General features: G+C 38.0%; 1 protein-coding gene and 1 non-coding gene across 2 annotated transcripts; both read right to left on the reverse strand.

Moving 5' to 3' along the window:
- Positions 1-500: 500 nt before the first annotated feature.
- On the reverse strand, positions 501-607 carry LOC141618814 (small nucleolar RNA R71). Its single transcript, XR_012531505.1, has one exon. It is a non-coding gene; the product is annotated as a small nucleolar RNA R71 (small nucleolar RNA).
- A 12,455-nt stretch (positions 608-13,062) lies between these two features.
- On the reverse strand, positions 13,063-17,996 carry LOC141658307 (uncharacterized). Its single transcript, XM_074465382.1, has 6 exons — positions 16,525-17,996; positions 16,291-16,435; positions 15,457-15,846; positions 14,811-14,835; positions 13,349-13,445; positions 13,063-13,204 (listed from the first exon to the last, which is right to left on the reverse strand). The coding sequence occupies exons 1-6, from the start codon at positions 17,994-17,996 to the stop codon at positions 13,063-13,065; spliced, it is 2,271 nt and encodes a 756-aa protein (XP_074321483.1).
- Between the last annotated feature and the right edge of the window lie 6,530 nt (positions 17,997-24,526).

The raw sequence follows: 24,526 nt of genomic DNA on the forward strand, positions 1-24,526 counted from the left end.
CTAGAAATACTTTGAGAGGTATTGGTGAGGTTGTAGATATTCAACCAAACACTATTGAGTTCATCAACCCTTTTTCAAGAGAATGTGAGGGGAACCCAACACAAAATCAATCACACAATCAACCCACAATGCCTAAGTTTTCATCACATTCCGTACCAACCGAGGAGAACCTACCCAATGGTACTCCCACACCACAACACTTAACCGGAAATTTCATTGCAAAATCCGCATTTATCCAATTAGTCGAAAGAAGCCAATTTGGGGGGATGCCTAATGAAGACCCTCATTCCCACATGGAAACTTTTTGTGACTATTGTGATGCAATTTCACAAACCGGAGTGACTCAAGATCAAATTCGATGGGTCTTATTTCCTTTTTCTCTAATTGGCACCGCGAAACAATGGTTGAAGAGCCTTGATAAGGCTACTCTTGGAATTGACTCTTGGAAGAACTTGGCTCTAGCTTTCTACAAAAAATTCTACCCTCCGAAAAAGACTAACATGCTAAGAGCTCAAATTACGGGTTTTAAGCAAAGGGACGAAGAATCTTTGTAAGAAGCTTGGGAGCGATTCAAAGTAATTTTTTGCTCATGTCCTCATCATGGACTTAGCGAGTGGTTCTTGGTACAACAATTTTGGAATGGTCTTTATGAAGACTCAAGAAACATTCTCAACATGGGATCAAATGGTATGTTCACCGAAGTTGACGATAATCAAACTTGGAACAAGATTGAGGAAATGGCGGTCCATAATTCACAATATAGTAGACCTCGCAAGGCTACTAGAGGAGGAAAGCATGAAGTGGACTCTATTACTCAATTGGGTGCTCAACTTAGTGCTCATATTGATACCATCAACTTGAAGTTTGAGAAGGCTATGGCTAAGCTTGAAGAAGCTTCAAAATCACCAAAGCATCATGTTAATGCCATGGTGGCATCTTCATCAATCCCAAGTGGGATATGTGAGAATTGTGGAACTTTGGGACATGACCAAAGTGAATGTAGGGGAACAAATGAGCAAGTGAATGCTTTTCAAGCATACAAAAGTGGTACTCCTTATTTCAACTATTATAATGAAAACACCAAATTCCACCCAAATCTCTAATACAAAAGCCAAAATGTTCAAAACCCTCAACCAACATACACCCCACCTCCCATGAGAAACCAAAATCAAAGACCCTTTTTCAACCAAAACCAAGGTTATCAAAATCAAACTCCATACAATCAATAAAATGACCAAGGTTTTGATGTTCAAAAAGCGGTCCTCCAAATGCAAAAGAATCAACAAGAATTTTTCACTCAAATGCAAAAAGATAGCCAAGCAAAAGACATCACCATCAACAACATCCTAGCCCACACAAAAATGTTGGAAACTCAAATGACTCAACTAGCGTCTTCAAACTCTCAAAGACAAAAGGGGAAATTACCACCTCAAAGTAATCCCCCAAGACATGAAACGGTTAGTGTCATTCACTTGAGGAGTGGTACGAGATATGAAGGACCAAAGAAGCAAGTTGAGGATGAAGTTGTGGAAACTAGTGACAAGGAAAGAGTTGTGCAAAGCTCTAGGGAAGAAGAACCCACCAATCAAGAAGTCTCAAAGAAAAGTGAAGAAAAGGCCAAAGAGAAGGAACCCATTGTGATTAGACTTCCATTCCCGAGTCGTCAAGCTAAGCCTAAGTTTGATGACCAACTTGGAAAATTCATGGAAATTGTGAAGAATTTAGAAGTCTCGATTCCTTTCACGGAATTGATCAATCACGTTCCGGCCTATGCAAAGTACATGAAGGACATCCTTACGAAGAAGAAATTAATCCGAAAGCTTGAGACTATTGCCTTCACTAAGGTGAGTAGTGCCATCCTTCAAGGGAGTTCACCTCCAAAACTCAAGGATCCGGGAAGCTTCTCCATTCCATGCACTATTGGTGACACTACAATCAACAAAGCTCTATGTGACCTTGGGGCAAGTGTTAGTGTCATGCCATATTCGGTTAGCAAGAGGCTAGGAATGGGAGAACTCAATTGTACCAATATCACGCTTCAAATGACGGATAGATCAACAAAGACACCTTTAGGGGTATGGGAAGATGTTCCCGTGAGAATTGGAAAATTCTTCATCCCGGTGGATTTCGTTATTGTTGACATGGAATAAGACTCCAACATTCCTATTATCTTAGGAAGACCTTTCTTGCACACCGCGGGAGCGGTGATCGATGTGAAGCATGGAGAACTCACCCTGGAAGTGGGAGATGAAACCATCACTTTCAATCTTGACAAGACCATGAGAGCTCCCCGATTGCTTGAGCCATGTTTTATGGTTGATCACTATAGCCGGAAGGATGATAGGAAGAAGTTGGAATTTCAATTGAAACAGAAAGTGGATGATGCTCCATCAAAAGAGCAAGGAAATAGCAACAATGAGAGCTTGAAAAGCTCACCCATGACAAGTGAAGAAGATGGCCTTATTGGCCAAGACAAGAAAGAAGGAGAGTTGTCTCTATCAACTCAAGAAATTTTTAATAATCAAGTAGACGAAGTTTGCGGTCTTTGGGATGATGAGTTCGAAGGGATATTCAATCCCTATATTGGTAATCCTATGAATCAAGACCATCATGGAGAACAACAAGTGCAAAAATCTATTGAGGACCTTTATCATGATAATGAGCAAGCTTTCGACTACTTCTTCAAGGTGTTGAGTAACATCAACAACACCTTGAACATGCCCCCTTGACATCTCACATTGGATGAGAGTTTGGTGGAGTCCTCCCTAAACCACCATTTGTAAATATTCTAACTCCCTAACTTGTATTTCAATTATTACATGGCATTTTTGTCATTTTTGGATTTATATCTTTGTGCCTTGATCAAGATATTCATCATTTTGAGAGAAGTGAGGGAGGGACTTATGATTTTATTGATGTGTAGTGCTTTACCTTAGTGTGGGGATAGCAATTGCCTAGGCTATTCATGCCTTACTAGTGCCCCTACAATGAAGAACACGAGAATCGAAGAATGAAAATGACACGGGTTATGATGTACCCACGGATGGACCTGAATCCGTGTGGTCAAGGAGGAATCCGAGCGGCCAAACGGAGAATCCGCTCGTCCTGAAGAACCCGAGCGTCAAAAGTCACCAGACGCTCGTCTGGTAGAGCTGCAGAATACAAAAAACTGGTCTGTAAGAGAATCCGAGCGTCTCAGCTGAGAATCCGCTCGTCTTGTTCTAGACGGCCGTCCTTCAAAAAAGACGCTCCTCTTTTTAATGGCAAAAATCTGCGATTTTCTCTGTAAAGGAATCCGAGCATCCACCCAGAAAGACGCTCGTCCCTCCACAAAGAATCCGCTCGTCCTGTGGCGTCTTTTCCTGAGCCAAACATTGAAGAATTCGCCCGTCCCGATGCCTGGTCCGCTCGTCCTCCGCTGCACTTTCAAATATAACGGTTGATTTAAACCCCTTTTCTCCCTTTCATTCTCATTTCTTCAACATACAAACACTACCCACTACCCAAAAACCCTCATCCTCTCCATCAACAAAATCAAATCCAAACTTCCTCACAACAAAAATTAATCACTCCTTTTTCAACAACAAGTGATTCAAACACCAAAATCTTCAACCTTTCATTCATCCTAAATCGATTTGGGTATCACTAAAAATTGAAGATTTCAACCTTTCATTGGTGTAATCAAGCAAAGGAGAATGGCAAGAACTAAAGGAGGTACCAAGGCACCCCAAAAGAAGACACTTTCTATAAGACAACTAGCTCTTCAAGCAAAACAATTGTCAAAGGCTTTGGTAGTCCATGAGGCAAGGTTGGAGGTTCAACAACAAGATCCCCCTATGGAAGCTACAACATCAACAACTCCGGTCATTGAACAATTATCCAGTTATCCGGAGGTAACTTTCACTTCCGACTCTCATAGGGAGAAATTCATTCTCTTTGCTAAGAAAACCACCATGCCTACTAAGTTTATTTGTGAATATGCATTGTCAAAATTGGGTGTTCTTGAACAAACAAAAACCTTCTTTGAGTCTATGGGATTGGGTAAATTGTTTATAATGAAAGAATTGACATACCCCTCCATCACCTTGGAATTTTTAAGTTCTTTGAAAGTCACAAGGGTGGAGACTCGAACCAACATCGAGTTTCGTCTTGAAAATGTTGATAGACGCATAACTTATGGCGAATTGGGTAAGATATTAGGCCTTAGTGATAACCCGAAATATACAAAGACTCCTATCAAGTATGACCCCGCTCCGCTTTGGATGGCAATTTCCGGAAAGAAATTCGTGCGCTTTCATGATTGCCGTGCTCTCTTAGTCCACCATCCGGGCATTAGAGTATGGCATAAGGTCATTGGGAATACTTTGATAGCTAGAAATGGCACAAATCATCTTACCAAACTCGATTGTATTCTTCTTGAGTCGGCCTTGAACAATGGGAGGGAATTTACCAAGCCATACAATGCTCTAAGACTTTTGGTTGAACGATGGCTTAATTAATGTCGATTGTGGCAAAGAAGGTACCGCCTTTATTGTCAATGGAGGACTAGTTACCCATTTGGCTAGGCATTTTAACCGGGATTTCAACAAAAACAACACTTATGTGCCGGTTAAAGGAGGCCATCTTTTTATATGGACACCATGATTCACAAGTTCAAGTGGGTCAAGCATGACACTCTTGACGACAAATATGGGTGGTTAACAAATAAAGCTAGATCCTTCACCTTGCCATCCAAAATTTGTCGATTGAATGTTCACCGACCGAACTACCTTCTCCCACTCTCCGAAGAGACCGAGTATATCATTCAACAACAAAGAGGCGAAATTGCCGAGCCCTCCTCCTCCATTATCACCCCACCTTACCCATTTGAATACCAAGAGTTCAAACCTAAGGATGTCGAAGTGGGAAATGATTACTTGACACTACTCATGAGGGAAATGCACAAGCAAGCTTACAATGATAGAATGGATGCTTACAAGGCCCAATGTCCGCCCCTCCTACATCTAGCTAGGCAAGGACTTCTTGATCCGTCTTGTCCTTTGCCTAGTTGGGCGGATAGGGAAGTATTCTTTCCTAGCATTCCTAGTGGTGGTACACCGGGTGGAGATGAGATGGTTGTTGAAGAGGGTGGTGACCAAGAAGAGGTTCAAGAAGAAGAGGTTCAAGCTCAAGAGGAGGAAGAGGAAAGTGAGGAAGAACAAGCAAGTGAAAGTGAGAGTGGAAATGATTCCACATCTATGGAGGTTGATGATGCCTCGAGAGAGGAAGATCATGATGATGATGATGATACGATGGGAGAGGATTAGCAAACTTTGGAGGCTCCTACATTCTTACACCTCCCTTATGGTTTGTCTACTTCTCTTGTTTTTATTTTATCTTGATCATTTATTTTTTGGAGTCCTAGCAACATTGAAGGACTAAACACCTTGGCTTCATTAAGGTGTTCTTTATCTTTGTTCCCAAATTGTAAAATCCAAAATGACAATCTTTAGTTTCATGCATTGCATTCCATGTGCATAAACTCCCCCGAAATTCATGACGTTAGAAATAATGTCTATTTTGGTTTGGGGAAGTCCATGCATATGCATTAGGAGCTAATTTAAATTATGCTCTCCGCCATAACAAAAACACATGCATCATGTAGTGTAGCTTAGTATAGTTTGCATTTAGTTTAGAAATCATGCATATTCATTGCATAATTTCCTATCGTATTGGCCATTGAGGACAATGCCTATACTAGTGTGGGGATGGAAAATTCTAACTTGACTTTTATTCAAAATCCAAAAAAATTAAAAATTTCGAAAAATCCAAAAAAATTGAAAAAATTGAAAAATCCAAAACCAAGTTCATTTCCTTTGTAGTATAGATTTGTATTTATTGTTTTTTATATATTGTGTTTGTTCATCCTTTTCACATTGATCGACTACGCCACATACGAGACATGAGGATATAGAAGACCGCATGGTATGATCTTTCCAATCTCCTTTTTACTCTTTATGTTAATGACTATGTGGTTTTATTTTGATTGATGCGGTATAAATAATGTGAATTTAGGACTTGCATTTAGATTATTTGGCATATTAGTTGGTAGAAGCATATGCATTAGGATGTATAAATGTTAGTTGCATCATGGCATAAAGTTGCATTTAGGAAAAATTTTGTGAAATCGTCTATTTGGGAAGCTTGACAAGTGTATATAAGGCCCTAGTAGATGTTTTTTCTTCTTAAGACTTTGCTTGTTAGAATACTTGTAAAACACCCTAGGATGTGTCATGCTAGTATCCTTTGACCCATGGATTAAGGCCTAGTCAAGAGTACCTTGTGGTGTGATAACTCCTTGGCTACCGTTTATTCCAAGGTGACCCTTGAAACCATGCAACCATCATTCATCCATGTTCTACCATACATTTTGTCATCAAAGGGAATGGGCACAAAAATTGTTCAAAATTTGAGTTCAAGAAATGAAATGAAAACTCAAAAAGTTTGCAAATGCATCAAAAGAAAAGAGGAGTAACAAAAATGAAAACTCCTATGCTTAAAAAATAAGGCACCCTCGTTACTAATTGGGGTGACTTTGAAAATGTTCAAAAGAAAATGCAAGAAGTTGAAAAGTTGTCAAGTATTGAAATGCCAAAAATAAAAAAGAAATGGCAAAAGAAAGTATTCTCAAATGTTATGTGCCACAAGAAATTGGGAGGAAAAACAAACAACAAAAGCAAACTCCCAAATGAAACTCAATTACTATTGATCCCTTTATCCATCGTATCCATTTTTGTGCATGGTAGAGAGGGGACGACCCTTCTTCTTGTCTAGGCAAGAAGGGGAATTCCGCGATCCTCCAGTGTTTCCAACACCATAGGGAGTCTATTCTTGACAAAAGCATTTAACGATTGAGGACAATGGTACCCTAACTTGACACAACTTGGAGGTGATTTATTGGTATCCTTCTAGGCTTAGTAGTTTGAAGAAACCATATCTATGAAGGAGTGTGTACCCTTGAATTGCTTCCCCTTTAGATAATTTCCGCCACTTAGATGAGGGAAAGTGGCCATTCTTTTTGTAGATGCATCCATTACTTGATTTTGTGTGCTTTAATGATTGGATGTGTCGCCATTTTGGCAAGACCCACCTTGCCATACAAGAAGGCATCCTACCTCATGGTTGTCTTGTTGTGAGTTAAAGGGGCGGAGTGAGACCCGCTAATTGTCTCATATCGGCTATAATAGTAGGATAGTTTAAATAAGGATCCTAGTTTTGTCACCTCTTTACTCATGACGAGCAAAGGTTCGGTTTGGGGATATTTGATGTGATCAATATTTGAGCATATTTAGTCCCCGAATTAGCCTCGTTCCTATGCTTTTTAGTGCATATTTGGGTCATTTACTATCTTTAGTCCTTTGTTTTGCATATTCTTTGAGGTTTTGTTTCCTTGGTAGGAGAGTAATGCAAACCTTGCATTTTCATGGCAAAATAAAGCTAAATTGATCGAATATAATGACCAAGCATCAAAGAGAAGACAAGACTAGAAGGCCTTTGTACATAATGTAGTAGATGGGCAATGATGAAGAAGATCCTTGCATCCCCGACAAAATCCCGGAGGATTGTTGGAAGAAGAAAGGAAGAAAAGAAGAAAAGGAAGCTGAGCCAGGATCCGCTCGTCCCACACCTCGGGACGCCCGTCCAGCAGCTCCCCAGGACGCTCGTCCTTACCACCAGGCCGCCCGTCCAAAAGCTCCCCAATCCGCCCGTCCCGACCCTTGGACGCTCGGATTGTACTCCAGAGGGACACGTCCTCTTATTCCTTCCATTGAAGATGCGCATATTTTTGGAAGACTAGCTAAAAGGAGACCCACATCTTTTCTTGAGAGGAGCGATTCCTCAAGGACTTAATCGTCATTTAAGCCCTTAGTAACCCTAATTTATGCACCTAATCCCTACTATAAATACCCCATTAGTCTAATTAGATTATCATGTTCTTCTTATCAATCTTTAGTGTAGTTTATATTATTCTAATCTCTCTTTAATCTTGTAATCAACTTCTAATCAAATATTAATACAAATCTCATTTCCTTAATTTCTCTATTGTTCATCTTTTATTTTGGGTAATTGAAGATTATTTGGGTTTATTGGGAGATTGACAACCTTCCATCAATCATCAAGTACTTCTATTATTGTTTGCATTATTATTTTGGAATCATCATTAGGTATAACTCTCTTAATCCCTTTTTAATTATTGTTAATCATCTTCATTTATTCATCATGTTTTGCTTTGTTAATATGATTGACAACCTTGTTAACATGTTAAACTTGATAATGAGTGAGTAGTTTCCTTAACTAGGGTTAATGGGTAATTAGGGGAAACCAACATGGGGGATGATTCATGCTTAATTTAATATGTTTTCATAATTTATTTGCTTGCTTGTTGTGATCTCAACTTATGGACATGTTATGTTTGACGAAATGCGAGCCTATGAATCCTTGCATTTTTTACCCATCACTTACCTTTTCAATGAGACTTGTAAGACATAAACCAACTCGAGTCTCATTAGACCATGCATATAGTTGAGTTGGGAGGATTAAGTCGACTTGTAGGTGTTGTACAATCTAATCGATTCGGCTTCGGGACCCAAACCTTCCTAGGATTGTAAGATATAAACCAACTCGATCCTATCACAATGATAATTGCTTGCTTATAATTTGAGAATATGTTTGTATGATCAATTCCCATGAATCCCCTATGAACCCATGACACCCTAGTGCTTTTAATCAATTGTTTACATCTCATTTTAGTCATCTTGTTTGTTTACTTTTATTGTTATTTAGTTTAGTGATCTTCTTATCTCAACCCAAATTGTGACACCCCTAGACACCACTATTTGCAATCGAAAATCCTACATCAATACCCGTCCCTTGGGATCCGACCTTTACTTACCTCTTTACTAGTAGTAGAGTTGTTTGTGAAGTTATAAATATTGTTTTGGTCTAGGTGCTCCTAACGACAAGTAACCGAAATCTAAGCTGAAAGCGGACCGACCAATGTATTGCAAAATGCCCCGAATTGGCTACTTTGGTTTATTTTGTCTTTATTGCAGAAATGGACCTGATAGTAGTGGAATCGACCTTTATTCGTCCCATTTAGCATGCATTGTAAGGAGACGTAAGTATTAGAGAAAGCGTTGTGCCTCGGGATGTGTGAAGGAAGTCATATGAAGCAGCCAGGGACGTATTTGAGGCTGATGCATGGGATATCCACTCGATCGAGTGGAATTATGAGTCGATCGAGTGGTTTTGTTGGAACAGGAGGTCGATCGAGCAGTTCTTAGAGCTCGATTGAAATGTTCTTATTGGGAGTTACTCGATCGAGAGCCTAAAGTGGTCGATCGAGTACAATTGCTGGAGAAGACCTCGATCGAGTGATCTGAAAGTGCTCGATCGAGGGGTTTGCTATGATACACGGGTTGACTTAATCCGTGATAGGTTTTATTTTGTTAATTTATGCTCCCCTATATAAGGGAGTCGTAATTAGGTTAATAAACATATTTTTACAACTCTTTACCACTCTTTACTTCTCTTAATCTCTGAACTACTTTACTGCTTAATCTCGTACTTTGCTTTGAGGATTGTTCTCTATGCCGGATTCTCTAAGATTGTAATAATTCTTTCCCTTTAATCTTAATACTTTGTTTGCATTAATTTCTTGTTCATTCCCTTACTACTTTTGCCCTTATTCAATTTATGCGTTACTGTTATTATTTCGTTATGTCTCTTATTAGCAAGTCTTTTGTTATTATTGTTAATCACATTAAGAACATGAGTAGCTAATTCTCTCTATGTTAGGACTAGGGAATCCATGGTAGGATTGTGACGATGTAGCGAATAGACTAGATAATTTACATGTGAGAATCACTACAAGAAAAAGGCCTATTTGCAACGGACCAATCCGTTGCGAAATAACCCTAATCCGTTGCTTATGTACAGTTTGCAACGGATAGCCGTTGCAAACTGGTGCGTTACTTATATAGCGTTGCAAATGAAAAAATATGCAACAGATCGGCGTTGCTAATTTTGATGCAACGGACGTGTATTTTTTGCAACGAATGATCCGTTGCTTAAATGAGGTCCACGTGGCACCTGTTTGGTCAATTATGAGACGGATTTCCGTTGCAAAAAAAATGTTTTCCGTTGCATAGTAGAGGGAAAAGTCAACAAATTGACTTTTTAAATTAATGGATAGCCGTCACAAAGCCTGTAATTTCCGTTGCAAACACAAATGCATTGACTTTTTCAATTAATGGATAGTCACACAAAAACCCGTAATTTCCGTTGCAAACACAAATGGGAGATTCAAGCAATCCTGCATCCATTTTCCTCCATTTCGTTACGATATCAAACAATTAAACAATAAACTTTAAAGAAGCCAACAATATAGAAACTTGGAATTGTTCATTTAGCAAATTTAAAAGAGTACATACATTGAAAACATCCTCAAAAAAAATCCATACGTAATTTGCTAAGCAATTTCGTTGTCTAGCTATTATGGAGTAATCTAGCTAATTAGTTGGGATTGATGTCAAGTTGCCACTTCCACCATCATCATTGAAGTCGTCTCGATTTTGGAACTGGTTGCTATCACAATTTGGGTCAAAGTCAGACCCAAACTTTGCTTGTAGAAACACCTCCATTCTTTGTACTTTGTCTTCGAGCACTTTGTTGCGGAGCTCAGTTTCAACATTCTTGCTCACAAGTCGAGGTAGTATTCCGGGCGAATAATCCTGGTCGATATTGTTGGACTCTCTACTTCCAAAGAGTCGAGCGTTCAAAGTAATGCTCGCGTGCGGCTCCAAAGACCAAAAACTAACCCCTTCTTATTAAAGCCGCATTTTTCAAGGTAGATTTTATCTTTATTGATATCCGTTTCACCTTGAGATTGAAGGGCACTAATTTCGCCTCAATAGATACCTGAAACATAACGGATAATCTGAATCGATTAAGACAATCCGGGGCTCTATATCCTAGTCAAGTCACCGGATTCATATGCTTCAACTAACAGGATTCATAAAATGGTAGCTCTAAATGCTCTATGTCCTATGCTACTACTATTTCTACCTTCTTTTGTCAACAAAGAAACTACCTTTGTTGCAGTATATACACACACAAATATAAAAAAAAACTCAAATATCAAAAGTCACAACAAGCAGATCGCAACAACGAAGTTGTGACATTTTAGAATACTTGTCTAGAAATGTACCATTAACCTGGTATCTAACAATTTGTATGCATAAATCCGCAACTAAGGCAAGGCAAGGTATTTACAATATAGACCATGTCATAGATTTATGTATTCTGTAAGAGAAAGAATAGCCTCCTCTTCCACAGAAGCCTTGGTACTACAACAACTAACCAGTAACCACTACGTAGCTGGCCCTAATATTAATTAACTGGTCCTTGTAACTCTTCAAGACTAAACCATTTTCAACAAATTTAGAATGTCTAATCACTTATACTTTCAGACTTACAACAACTAACCAGTAACCACTACCTAGCTGGCCCTAATATGTATAACTAAAAGAAATGAGCAAAAGAATATGAGCATTGATATATTTGTATAAAGTAAATATATAAAATTCAATGAAATGGAGCAAGTACTTTATTTTTAATCGCGGCTCCCAAATATATAGAATTCAATGAAATGGAGCATTGATATATTTGTATAAAGTACTTTATATATAGAATTCAATGAAATGGAGTAATCTGCCCGCTATAGAATTCAATGAAATGGAGCAAGTACTTTATTTTGGAGAAAGAACTTATCGCTCCATGAATAAGCTTGCTTGTTCTAATTAAACAAGAAACCATTTATTAAACAAGAAACCAATTAATGGTGATTTGGGGAAGGAGGAACAAAAAAATTAAGAAATGGAGCTTTGAAAATGAAGAAATAAAAAAAGATGGTGGAATTAAGAACAATTAAAATGGAGGAAGGAGATCTGGGAACTGGGAAGTATGATAGACCTAGGAAGAAAAAGAAAAAAAAAAAAGGGACCCACAACATTATCACCTGAAACAATATACGCCCAACAATCCACCATACTTGCTTCAGAAACAAAAGAGCTTACTGCATTCACCTCTGCTCATTATAAGAGGTCTCTCACTCTCCCCAACCAGGCATGAAAAAAAGCAGACACGGAAACACATATACTCGGCTTTACACCATCAAACCACAAGCCTCACACATCCCTCCATTATATTTCAATACTCGGGTTGGAATCAAAGACAACCAGCAAGACGAAGTTTCAAAAACATTTAAAAAAATCAAAACTTACAACGTAATCTTCAGCTTTCTTTGAAACGTATCCTCCCGTCTTCTTCGTTTTTGTTGCTTTCAATAACTCAATTGCAGGTGGGTAATCTCCTCCATTAGCCTAAACATGGTAACAAATTTAGTTTAACACACAAACACTGAAGGAAATCCTATAATTGAACTTATAATGATAAATTTGTTACTTACTAATTTCTCCATCACTAGTAGAGAATTCATTCGGCCCATGGTATGCGTTCCTAAAGCTTTTCCACCTTCTGCATTTGATTTGCGATTGGCCTCTGCTTGAGCTGATTTTTTTTTCCCTTCTTCAGACTGTCTATCAAATAGCAATTCAGCATGGAGTGCATCACCCATCCATTTCGGCTGCTTCTTTACGGCCCGACAAACCATGGTCCTTAGCCGTGTTTTGAAGAGTTTGGTAAAAGCAGCTCTAACTTGGTCTTCCTCATCTTTAGGATAATCCACTTTGCTCTGTTTATTCAAAAATAGAGAACTTACCATCATCGAAAAGTAATGTAAAAAACGCACCAATAAGTTGGATAATTCATCATTAATTAAAGTAAAAAAAAAAAACATGAATTGAAGATTCTAAGCAACAATAAGTTAAACCTGAGTTACGTACAAAATTAATTACAAAAATTCCTCAAATTATCATTTACAATTTCCACAGAAATGCAGACCATAGCAATATCACAATCAAAAGTTTTATACTGAACTACTAACCATAACCTTTAGTGTCATCAGTTAAGTAGATGTACCTTAAACCACTTCCAATACTGTTCTCGTCGGGCAGGTTTAGTTTCACTCCAATTTGGGCCATGTTCATGATAATTACCTTTCACTGTCTTGGTCACTAACTTCGATACCTCCGGATGTTCAAACCTGTAGGTTATTACAATCACACTAAATGTTTATATTTAATAAGCAAATCAGTTGTACATGTAATTCAAATGCATATTCCAAAAGGCAGTGCGTTTCATTCTACAATAATACATATTTACATGAAATTTCCCCCATTTCACTCACCACTTATACTCGATGGATATTCTCAACTTTTGAGGGGGTGATTCACGGAGCTCATCATCATCTTCGCCAGATCTTCGTCGGTTGCTTCGTCTTGAATCTGTCATTATTGATCAACTAAAAACCATACAAATGTTTAAAGAAATCATTAAATATCATTAAAAAAAACCAGGAAGGCTAGTGGAACAATCATGCAAAGCTTAAAACAAATATAAAGAAGAAAAGAATGAAATTAGTATAAAGCAATGGGATATCAATAGCGGGCAGATTACTCAAAAGTATGATCAGCATTTAGGTGTTGTTAATACCATTACTTTTGTTGATGATAATCGTCGTTTCATTACTTCCAGTGACGATAAGAGTCTTCGAATTTGGGAGTTCGGGATCCCTGTTGTTATAAGTATATTAGTGAGCCTCATATGCATTTGATTTCGTCTAACTGGTTGGCTGCTCAGAAATGCAGACCATATTTTGATTGGCTGATCAGAAATGCAGACCCTAACACACTAACTGGTTGGCTGCTCAGAGTATATGGATAACCAGATTTTGATATATAGTACTAGGGATAGATTTCAACTTAATAATAAGAAGAGGTTTGCTGGGCATATTACGTCCGGGTATGCTTGCCAGGTTAATTTTTCGCCCGATGGACGGTTTCTTATGTCGGGGGACGGTGACGGGAAGATGTGGTACTGGGATTGGAAGACTTGTAAGGTGTTGCGGCCTATGAAGTGTCACGAAGGTGTTTGCATTGGTTGCGAGTGGCATCCCTTGGAAACTAACAAGGTCCCGACTTTTAACTTTTACATATAATCCTACACCATTTTACTCATACCAACTAATAGTAGCAGTTAAAAAAAATACTAGCACATCCTTATACAAATAGGTTGATATGAATGACATTGACACACATTTGTATTTGTTTGATTCATGTTGGTGTCACTTAACTACGATAATTTGCCTCACAATAAGCCTTCAAAGACTGTCACAATTTAATGCAATGCTGTTTTTGAAATTGACCTGTCTGTGTTCCAACTTGAATAACTCAAAACCTGCTCGATATTTTAGGGTAATTCTTTTTGGAGATGAAATCTAACATCATTGGCTTTCATTTGATGTATGTTGGGTATTTTTAGCCTTCCTGAACTAAGAGTTATGGATTTTCAAAGTTACAGTAGTTGTGCAGGAAGGATGCCGTCATTTCAGAAATGACCTGTCAGTGTTTAAAATTCAATAGCTGAAGATTTGGTCAATAATTTTGATTTATTATTCTTGGAGAGGGAAGCTGACATCCTTAGCTTTGTTTTAAGCTATCACTAGCAATTTATTTCAACCTAGAGCAAGAGATATGAATTTACGAAGGAACACTTAAAACCTGAATTGCATTTCAGAACCAGTTCTGATTCACCAAGGGGAAATGATCCAAGTTATTAAGGAAACTGTTCAGATTATTTATCCAGCTTACCTTCCATAATCCTTAAGGTACTAAGCTACAAGAAATACCATGGAAGATTATGCAAGCAAGTTCAGAAGGTCCTCTAACAATTGCAGAAGTTCAAATCAGACTGAAATCAAGCAACATTGTCTTTGCCTAGTTGATTCAGTTTCTTGCTTTGAGTAATTAGGTCCTAAACAAAATGAGATATGCTAGAGGACATATATGAAAAAACAAAAACTATAGAAACTACAGAATTCTTTAAACGATACTAAACATCATCATCATCATCGTCGTCGTCACTATCATTATTAATGTCAGCATTTTCATCTCTATCACAATCGGGGAAAAGCTCCTCATCTTCTTCTTCCTCTGCGCACTCCTTTTCTTTATCCTTCTCATCCCCCCTATCCTCCTCCTCCTCCTCGTTGTCCTCTTCGCCCTCCACCACCACCACCACCTCCTCCTCCTCCTCCACCACCACCTCCTCCTCCTCCTCCTCCTCCTCCTCTTCTTCATCCTCTATTATTGATAATACTGGCAGTTGAGTGACTACATTTTCTTGAAAGATTCGCTCATCCACGGGAGCGTCGATATGTGATCTAGCTTTAGTTTTAAATACAGCTGACCATTGAACTTGGTCTTTTTTTGTGTTTGGATAAGAAATATAGCAAACTTGCTCCACTTGATATGCCAACACGAATGGTTCATATTTCGTATATTTTCTCTTACGATTGACATCTACAAGCTTATATTGTTCATGAATCACCATACCTCTAGCAGAATTATCTAACCAATCACATTTAAACAATATAGCCACATAACTGCCGTGATCACCGGTATTAGTCAACTCAATAACTTCATCAAGGGTTCCATAATAGTCGGCTCCTTCAGTGGAACTAACACATACCCCATTGTTTAACGTTGCTTTAGATACATCTTTCCCATCTTTAAAAGCTCTAAAGTTATAACCATTGATGGAATAGCGTTTCCAAGTTCTTACTTCTCTTGACGGGCCCATTGCTAGAGATATTATTAGATCATCGGTCATGGTATCATCATTCACCTAACAAGATTTAAAAATTTTATGTTTATTAAATTATTAAGGCTATTGTAAAATAACCCTTGGTTGGAGGATTCACTTACTTGATTTCGTAACCATTGTGCAAATTCGATTCGAATTTATTCCCCAAATCAAAGTGATGAAAAGATGAGGATGTTGTTTACTTAGAAATTCCTTAAACACCCTGATCATCACATAATGAATTTATAATTTTAATCACTATACAAATAGTAAGTTTAGTTTTAACATGAAAATTAAAAGTTTGAAATCAATTATTTTACTTACGTTTCATAAGGATTCATTTTCTCACAATTACTTAAAATGTACATGTGAGCAGATTGGTATTCTTTGTCATCAAGATATCTCGATGGCACTTCCCGAGGGTTTTCCCATATGATCTTGAAAAAGTTCGGGTAAATTTGATTCGAGCTCAACTTCGTCACAAACATCGAGTTGTTTGGCTTTTGTGTCTATATGCTTCTCATAGTAGAGTGAACAGAAATTTGAGATTTCTTCAAGTAAATAAGCGTTGCATATGGAGCCTTCGACCCGTGCTTTGTTACCAGTTTTTCGTTTCAAATGATTAAGAAACCTACGTGTTAAGTAACTGTATATAAGATTTCAAATTATTGGTGCATTTATCTAATATAAATAAGTAAAAATCAAGGTGTCAATGATTACCTTTCAAAAGGGTACATCCATCTATATTGTACTGGTCCACCAACTTTGGCTTCGTAAGGCAAGTGAACCGGTAAATGTTCCATGGAATTGAAAAAAGACGGTGGAAATATTTTCTCTAATTTACTCATGATCTTAGCAATATTATTTTTTAGACGTGTCATGTCATCAATTTGAAGAGTTGATGCACACACGTCTCGAAAAAATTGGCTAATCTCAGTTATCGCACACCATTCATTCTTCGGAAGCAAATGCTTTAGAGCAACAGGTAGTAGACGCTCCATAAATACATGACAATCATGACTTTTCATGCCATGTAGTCTTAAGTCCTTTAGGTCTACACACCTACTCAAATCAGAAGCATATCCATCCGGAAACTTCAAACTGCATATCCAGTTACAGAGTACCCGCTTCTCTTCCTTTTTAAGAACAATCATATCTCCTTTCCGTCGAGCCTTACAAATTAATTTAAAGTCTTTTTGTGCATTCGGTTTAAAACTTGTTTTATTTTTCTCATCCATAATCGTGTGAATCATTTGTTCAAAGAAATTCTTTTCAATATGCAGCACATCTAAATTATGTCGAATTAACAAAGTCTTCCAATATGGAAGATCCCAAAATATACTTCTCTTCCACCACCCTTCCCTTTTCATTTTCAACTTCAACAACTCTTCATCAGTTGCATCAACAATAGAAGGTAGATGCTGAACATGCTCCCAAACTTCTTCACCGGTTAGTCTAGTAGAAGCAAAATCACCTCCCACGGGTCTATCCTTTCGGAAATGTTTGTTATCTTTCCGAAAAACATGGTCGAGCAATAAGAATTGTCTATGACAATCAAACCAACTCCACTTTTTACTATGTTTAAGCCAAAAAGACTTACATTCATTAACCAAACAATATGGACATGCATGCTTTGACCCGCCGTAGTCCACCCGGATAACATGCCATATCTTTGGGAAATCGTTGATTGTCCACAAAAGTGCAGCTCTCATATCAAAATTTTGCTTCCTCGACACATCGTACGTTAGCAGCCCATTTTTCCACAAATCCTTCAACTCTTGAACTAATGGTTGCAAATATATGTCTAAGTTTTTCTTGGGATTCTTGGGACCGGATATAATCAAAGACAAAAAGATGAATTGTCTCTTCATACACAACCAAGGAGGCAAGTTATATGGGGTCAACATCACCGGCCAACATGAGTATTGCTTTCCAAATCTATTAAACGGTGAGAACCCGTCAGTGCACAGCCCCAATCGCACATTTCGAGGGTCATTCGCAAAATCAGGGTGTTGTTTATCAAAGTGCTTCCAAGCCTCTCCGTCACTTGGGTGAGACATTATCCCATTGGCACGAGGGTTCTCGTAGTGCCATCTCATTTGTGCCGCAATATCTTTATTTGCATAAAGTCTTTGGAGCCTAGGTCCTATCGGAAATAAAATAATGGGTTTTCGGTACTTTTCGTTTTCCATTTAAATTAGATTTAGATTTGTATCTATCGGCCCCACACTTCTTGCATTGCTCAAGTTGATGATCATCATTCCAAAAAGCATACACCAAAGGGACATGCATGAATCTTCTGATGGGGTAGCTGGAGAGCTTTAAGCACTTTTTTGGTCTCATAGAAATTCCGAGTCATACAATTATTGTTAGGAATCATATCCCGCATATATGACGCGAAACCATCTACACACTTATGCGGCATATTAAACTCACATTTCAAAGTTAATAACCGCGCGCAGATTGCAACAAAGACATCTTACGCCTTCATACACAGGTTGTTCTCGCTTTTTTAACATCTCAAAAAAAGCAGTCACATTAGGGTTAGGAGATTCGTCGACTTCTTCAGCATTAAGGGCCTCCTCCATTATTTGTTCAATGTTATCACGTAACGCATTATTAACCATCTCTTGATAGGGGTTGTTAGGCTCAGTGATTGGTTCTTCTAGTGGATACTCTTCTCCATGACACACCCAATAATAGTAATTATCGCAAAATCCCTTTAACGAAAGATGTTTCTTCACCTCCAATTCACTTAATAGTACGAAATTAGTGCATTTTTTACAAGGACAAATAATTTTGTTGTTGGTTATATATTCATTTTGTTGCTTAGCGTAATTAATAAATTCGATTACGCCATTTACATATTCAAATTTCTAATTTTTTTATTAGCATCCACTCTCTCGTACATCCACTCACGCTCTACTCTCTTCATTTGAAATCTACAAATGGTTACACAAAATAAATTTATAAATGTATATATATACAGTGAATATATTGAAAATAACAAGAGAAAAAAAAACAATTATTACATACGAACCGTTGAAAATATCAAAAAGAATTGGAATTAAATTATTTAATCTTATTATTAATACTTTTTTAAAAAAATAAAAAGGGTTATTTGATGAGAATAATTCAAACTATGACTGTCCTGCTCAAAATAATCCAAACTATACACCCTTAAAAATCCGAATTATTCTATCATTTAACTTATAATGGTCTGTTGCTCTTAGTGACCGGTTGTCCCTGGTAAGTTTGCCAATTTTCATATAAATTGCATTTTTTTTGTTTTTTAAACGCATATTATTAATGGAGTTGTAACAGATCACTATTGTAGGAATAAAAGATGTTTCTTTTTCTGCATTGTAATCAACTCAAATTAATTAGTGCTTACTATGAGCTTGTTTTCATTTAGTACTAGATTTTGCTGATAATAGGAGTATATTTTTCTTTTCTATTTTGTTATTGATTATATGATAAATAAATGATAGGGACTGAGGGAGTAATAATTGATTATGTTTGTGATAGTCATTCGGATTTGACAATTATGGCTTTATTCCTAGACAAGTGTAAAGACGTATTAGATTACTTGCTTACTGGAAGTTTCAAGTGCTAATGAAAGTTATGAGGGGGTGCTAAGTTGTATGGCTCATTTATTTTCAGAAGTATAGTTAGTATATAGATGAAATTTGGAAGTTGTCAAGGAAAATGGTTAAGCGTAGGAATTTAAAGATTAGTCGAAGAAGTATCTTTCAAGAGGAGCAAGAAAGTTTGGAGCCTCAAAATCGTGAACAAGGTCAGAACTATGTCAACGGAAGTTCAAGTGCTTTGGAACTAATGATCGAATCGGGTTCGAATTTTGAATCGGTCCTAATAGCCAATGTCAAACCGAGGGAAGAACATATGAGTGCGTTGTAAAAGGTATGTCAAACTCAGAGATACACATTTTGATTTTGTGGATTCTGATATAATTTTATATTAGGGTGAACGCAACAATGCAGATCCCAATGGACAAAGAACTCGTGGGAAAAATTTTTTGGCAGATATATGGAAGTTGCATGGCATCATATTATAGTGGAGATTAGTAAATCAAACCAACCTATTGGAGATGAAGGTGGGGTGCTAGGACATTTTTGTGGGATAGTTGCAAGGAATGGAGATCTTTGTTCATTAAGTTATACAAGATGGGACTACTTGAAGAAGGGTAATAAGGGCATCAATCAAACTATTATACTAAAAGAAGTTCAGGTAAATCAATATGGGTTCGAGGCTTTGGACTTGGTATTAAGCCAACTGACTTATCAGAATTATCTCGTTCAATTTACTTCAAAGGCTTAAATGTGTCTATAAATGAAGAGACGACTTCTATGTATCTTATTCGCCAAATAAAGGATCAGGTACAAGCATTAACGAATCGTGTCGTAAAGCAAGGAAGCTTTATTACCAAGATTAAAAGAAAGCTGAGAAATAATGATGAATTTGGCTCAAGTAATCTTGAATCTAGTGAAGATAGCTCTGATGAATCTAGTTCTAAAGAAGAATCCGAGAATGATAACAATGAGGTACTTGATCAGGTATTAACAGGCCATATTACCAAAATATTAGACAGAGAAGAGTCTAGAAATTTGAATGAGATGCATAGGTTGTATACGTGAGCCATTGACAGGAAAGGACGATTAATGGATGAAAAGAATTGCAAATGATAGACGCACCATTATATATTGTGTAGCACTGTAGCTAATATAGGTATAATTATGTATATCTCGAGATAATTCATTAACCCATGCAGATAATCGAGTACGGATTACTAGTTTTCTTCAATGTTTTATTTCAATATATCATATTCCATGTCCTTACATAGCGGATCGTGGGCGTCCCGATTCTGATCGTTTTCTATGACCACAACCTGCCCAGTGTGGTTGGTAATGATAATTCCCGACTGACTATCGGTTACCAATCATGTTTTACCGACTGTATTCAGACACTTCTTTTAATGGACCGTAAAATTATATCGTGATAAAAAGCACAATAGCACTAGTGTTCTTAAGGTTTCCGCCTACCAGCTGCGGACGATTTATATAATCACTTTGACGTAGATCGAACTGTAGACGACAGTTCGAGCAAGCAATGGACTGGTAATTAACAAGATACGTATGACTCCAACAACAAAAAACAGTGAATTTTTAGCGATGATCAGCCACCAAAAGAATTTTCACTTATATACTAATTAGGCAATAGTCATTAAATCCACGAACGAAAAACATACATTGTGCAATTCGGATATTTTGTTAACACGCCTTTGTGAAATCTGAGCCCTACTAACTAACTCCCACTTAGACATAAAGTCAATCTCACAAATCTAAATGACTAATCATCTAACAATGGCATCTGAAGAACTATCAACTATCTTACGCACAAACATAATTAACCCAATAAATAATCCACAATCTATTGCTGAAAAACCCAAATCAACTAAATTAAGAAGAAGAAAAATTCAACTTTACAAAAACCCAATAATTAATTGGTGAAAGTCTATCAAAATTACTCAATTTACACAAAATATAAGAGTATTATTGCAAGAAAATTAAAAGGGATAAACTGAAATTACCTCGGTAGGCAGATGAAGAAGGCGAACAGTGGTGTTGCGTTAGGGCAATGATGAAGGATAGCGTGGTGGTGCTGGTGGTGGCGCGCTGGTGGTAGCGTGAATAGTCGTGTTGGACTGCTGGTGCTAGGGTATAAAGACGGGATGTGTTTGAATAGAGGGAAGGCACTGAGTAACGTATGTAGTGGGGAATTTTGATAGGCACTATTAAAAACTAAGAAGACGGTTGTCGTAAATAACCCGCGCATGATGGTTTATTGGGAATTGTAGGAGTTTAACCAATATGCAACGGATAGGCATTACAAAATCCGTTGCATAAATTAACCAGCTTTAAATTTATTAGGCGGGTAAATAGATATGACGCATATCCGTTGCAAATTTTCATTAAGCCGTTACATAATTTAATATCCGTTGCAAATTTTCATTTAGCCGTTGCATAATTTAATATCCGTTGCAAATATAATAATATCTGTTGCAAGTAATACTTAGCAACGGCTTATACAGTTCGTTGCAATTAGTCCGTTGCAAATCAGCCTTTTTCTTGTAGTGAATCTGTCCCCATAGCAATATAACTGTAACACCTATTTAATTGAGTGCACGCTTCTAAATTACACTCATTTGGTTAACTTTGTTCCTAAATCGGAAGATTGGAATAAACAGACTTGCTATGAACAGTAGACTACCCTAATGAGGACGGAAGTTAAGTTAGTGGAATTCTAGGGTGGATAGCGGAGTGGAAGGAACTTTCCCATGCCCTTCTCACAGTAGATTGTCTAGGCTATTTGCAACTGAATCGATAGACTACTATGGTGAACCGAAATCCTGACATACTCTCTCTTATTTGATCACTTTTTTCATATTTTCTCACTTTTACTGCTCTTACTTTATTTCTCTTTCCTTTAAATCTTCAGTAGTTTAGCAAAACAAATTAAAAACCCCCATTTGTGACCTAGATAGACGGACTAAGGATAGATATCTTGCCTCCCTGTGGAGATCGACCCTACTTATCACTAGCTTTTGTTAGTTTTATTTAGATTTTATTTTTGGTACAGAAACGACAGTATCAAATTTTGACGCCGTTGTCGGGGAGGCAATAGCCCTATCTGTCTTGTGTATTTCGTTTATCTCTATCCGTCTCAGGGAATTATTATTCCTTGAGATAGTTCTCACTTATTTCTTTCAGTGTTATGTATGCCCAGGTCGAACAGGTCAAAATTAGTTCCTGCTGATCCTGAGCCAGAGAGATCATTTCGGCATAGACTCCGACTGCAAAGAATTATTCAAAAGGAAGACTTGAGTCCTTTTGAACCAAAGCTATAACATTTTCTTTTTGCAGAAGACCATTCTTGTGAAGAAGACAAATCTATTTCTGCTATCAAGCCAGTAAAGATGCCTAACATTGCGAGTCACTCAGAGCCCACAGCTGCCTCGATTCCCAAAGGTTTCAAGCTTGCGACAGAGGATGGTAATACTTTAGATATTAGACCATCCTATATTAATCTGGTTGAACGGAATCTATATCAGGGTGTGGCGGGTGAAGATCCGCGAAAACATATGGAGGTATTTACTGACTACTGCTCTACCATTCCCGCTACTAAGGGAGTGACTCAAGACAAGATAAAGGAAGTCTTGTTTCCTTTTTCACTGACCGACGGAGCCAGGGAGTGGCTCACTGATCTTGATCGTAATGCAACCGGTATCACCAACTGGGAGACCCTTGCTCTTGCTTTTTATAAAAGGTACTTTCCTCCACAACGTACTAATCAGCTGAGGGGAAAGATTACAAGTTTCAAGCAAGCACCTGATGAGAATTTTTATGAAGCTTGATGTCATTTCAAGAAGTTGGTGAGGTCTCTTCCTCACCATGGTTTTGATCAGTGGTTCTTATGCAACCAGTTTTACAATGGGTTGTATGATGACCACCGTGCTATACTTGATGCCTCATCCAATGGGCGATTCCAAAAGAACAATGACGATGATAAGGGATGAGGTATTATTGAGGAGATGGCGACCCATTATGCTGAGTATGAGAACCCAAGGGATGACATTCGGACAGTTCATTCGGTTGATAATGCTGTTGTGGCTCAGCTGGAAGCCATGAATGCCCGTTTTAACAAGTTAGAATTGCAAGCTGCTGGTGATCAACAAACGGTTCACTTATTGACTAGACAAGAAGCCGTTACTTGTGAGAGATGTGGGAGTAATGACGGTCACACTGCTGTTGACTGTCTGACAGAGAAGGAACAAGTCCTTGCCTTTCAGCAATATAGGCAAGGAGGGGGTTCCTATTATAATAATCAAAGTGCAGTCCATCCCAATTTGAGGTGGACCAGTCAGAATGTTCTCAATCCTACTCCTCCGCAGCAGCAGCAAGCCTATGTTCCTCCTCATAAGGCTCAATAAGGCTTTCAAAAGCCTTCATCCTTTCCTCCGCCGCATCAAGGAGCTTCCTGTAGTGGAGTTAGTGAGTTGGGTGAATTGAAGTCGATGATTCAATCATTGACTAAGCAGATACAAATGAGTGACCAACAAAAAGAGGCATCAATTAAGTCACTCGAGACCCAGGTTGCCCAACTCGCCGCTAGCCAGTCCACGAGAAAACCGGGTCATTTACCGTCTCAATCCGAGAAGAATCCACATGAGACGATAAATTTGATTAACTTGCGCAGTGGTCTTTCTTATGAAGGACCCAAATTGTCGACTGTTGAGGACATATCAGACCCGCGGAAAGCTATTGCGGATGATGAATAGGCGTCAATTGCTGAAAACATGCTTAATCCAAAGAATATACTCGATCGACTGATTTCTGGTGGTCGATCGAGTAGAAATGCTGGTGATACTACTCGATCGAGTGAAAATATGGGTCGATCGAGTAAAGTTGATATTCAGTTTCGATCAAGAAGCTGAAAGTACTCGATCGAATGAAAATGCTGGGAAAAGTGTTCGGTCGAGTGATATTTTACCTCGATCGAACAGTGCTGACATTGAGGAACTCGATCGAGAGGCTGAGAATGCTCGATCGAGTGAAAAGGCTACTGAAAGACCTCGATCGAGAGGTAAAAAGGTTCGATCGAGTAAGAATGAATTTGAACCCGCTGAGATATTGGAAGAAAGGAA

Source organism: Silene latifolia, chromosome 1 (assembly GCF_048544455.1).
Source record: "Silene latifolia isolate original U9 population chromosome 1, ASM4854445v1, whole genome shotgun sequence".
Lineage (NCBI taxonomy): Eukaryota > Viridiplantae > Streptophyta > Magnoliopsida > Caryophyllales > Caryophyllaceae > Silene > Silene latifolia.

Coding starts and splice junctions, on each gene's coding strand:
- LOC141658307 (XM_074465382.1), bottom strand. CDS start 17,996: ATGGAAAACGAAAAGTACCGAAAACCCATTATTTTATTTCCGATAGGA. Junction 15,847..16,290: donor CAAAAGCCAAACAACTCGAT/GTTTGTGACGAA, acceptor AAATCTTGTTAG/GTGAATGATGATACCATGAC. Junction 13,205..13,348: donor ATATCCATCGAGTATAAGTG/GTGAGTGAAATG, acceptor AATAACCTACAG/GTTTGAACATCCGGAGGTAT.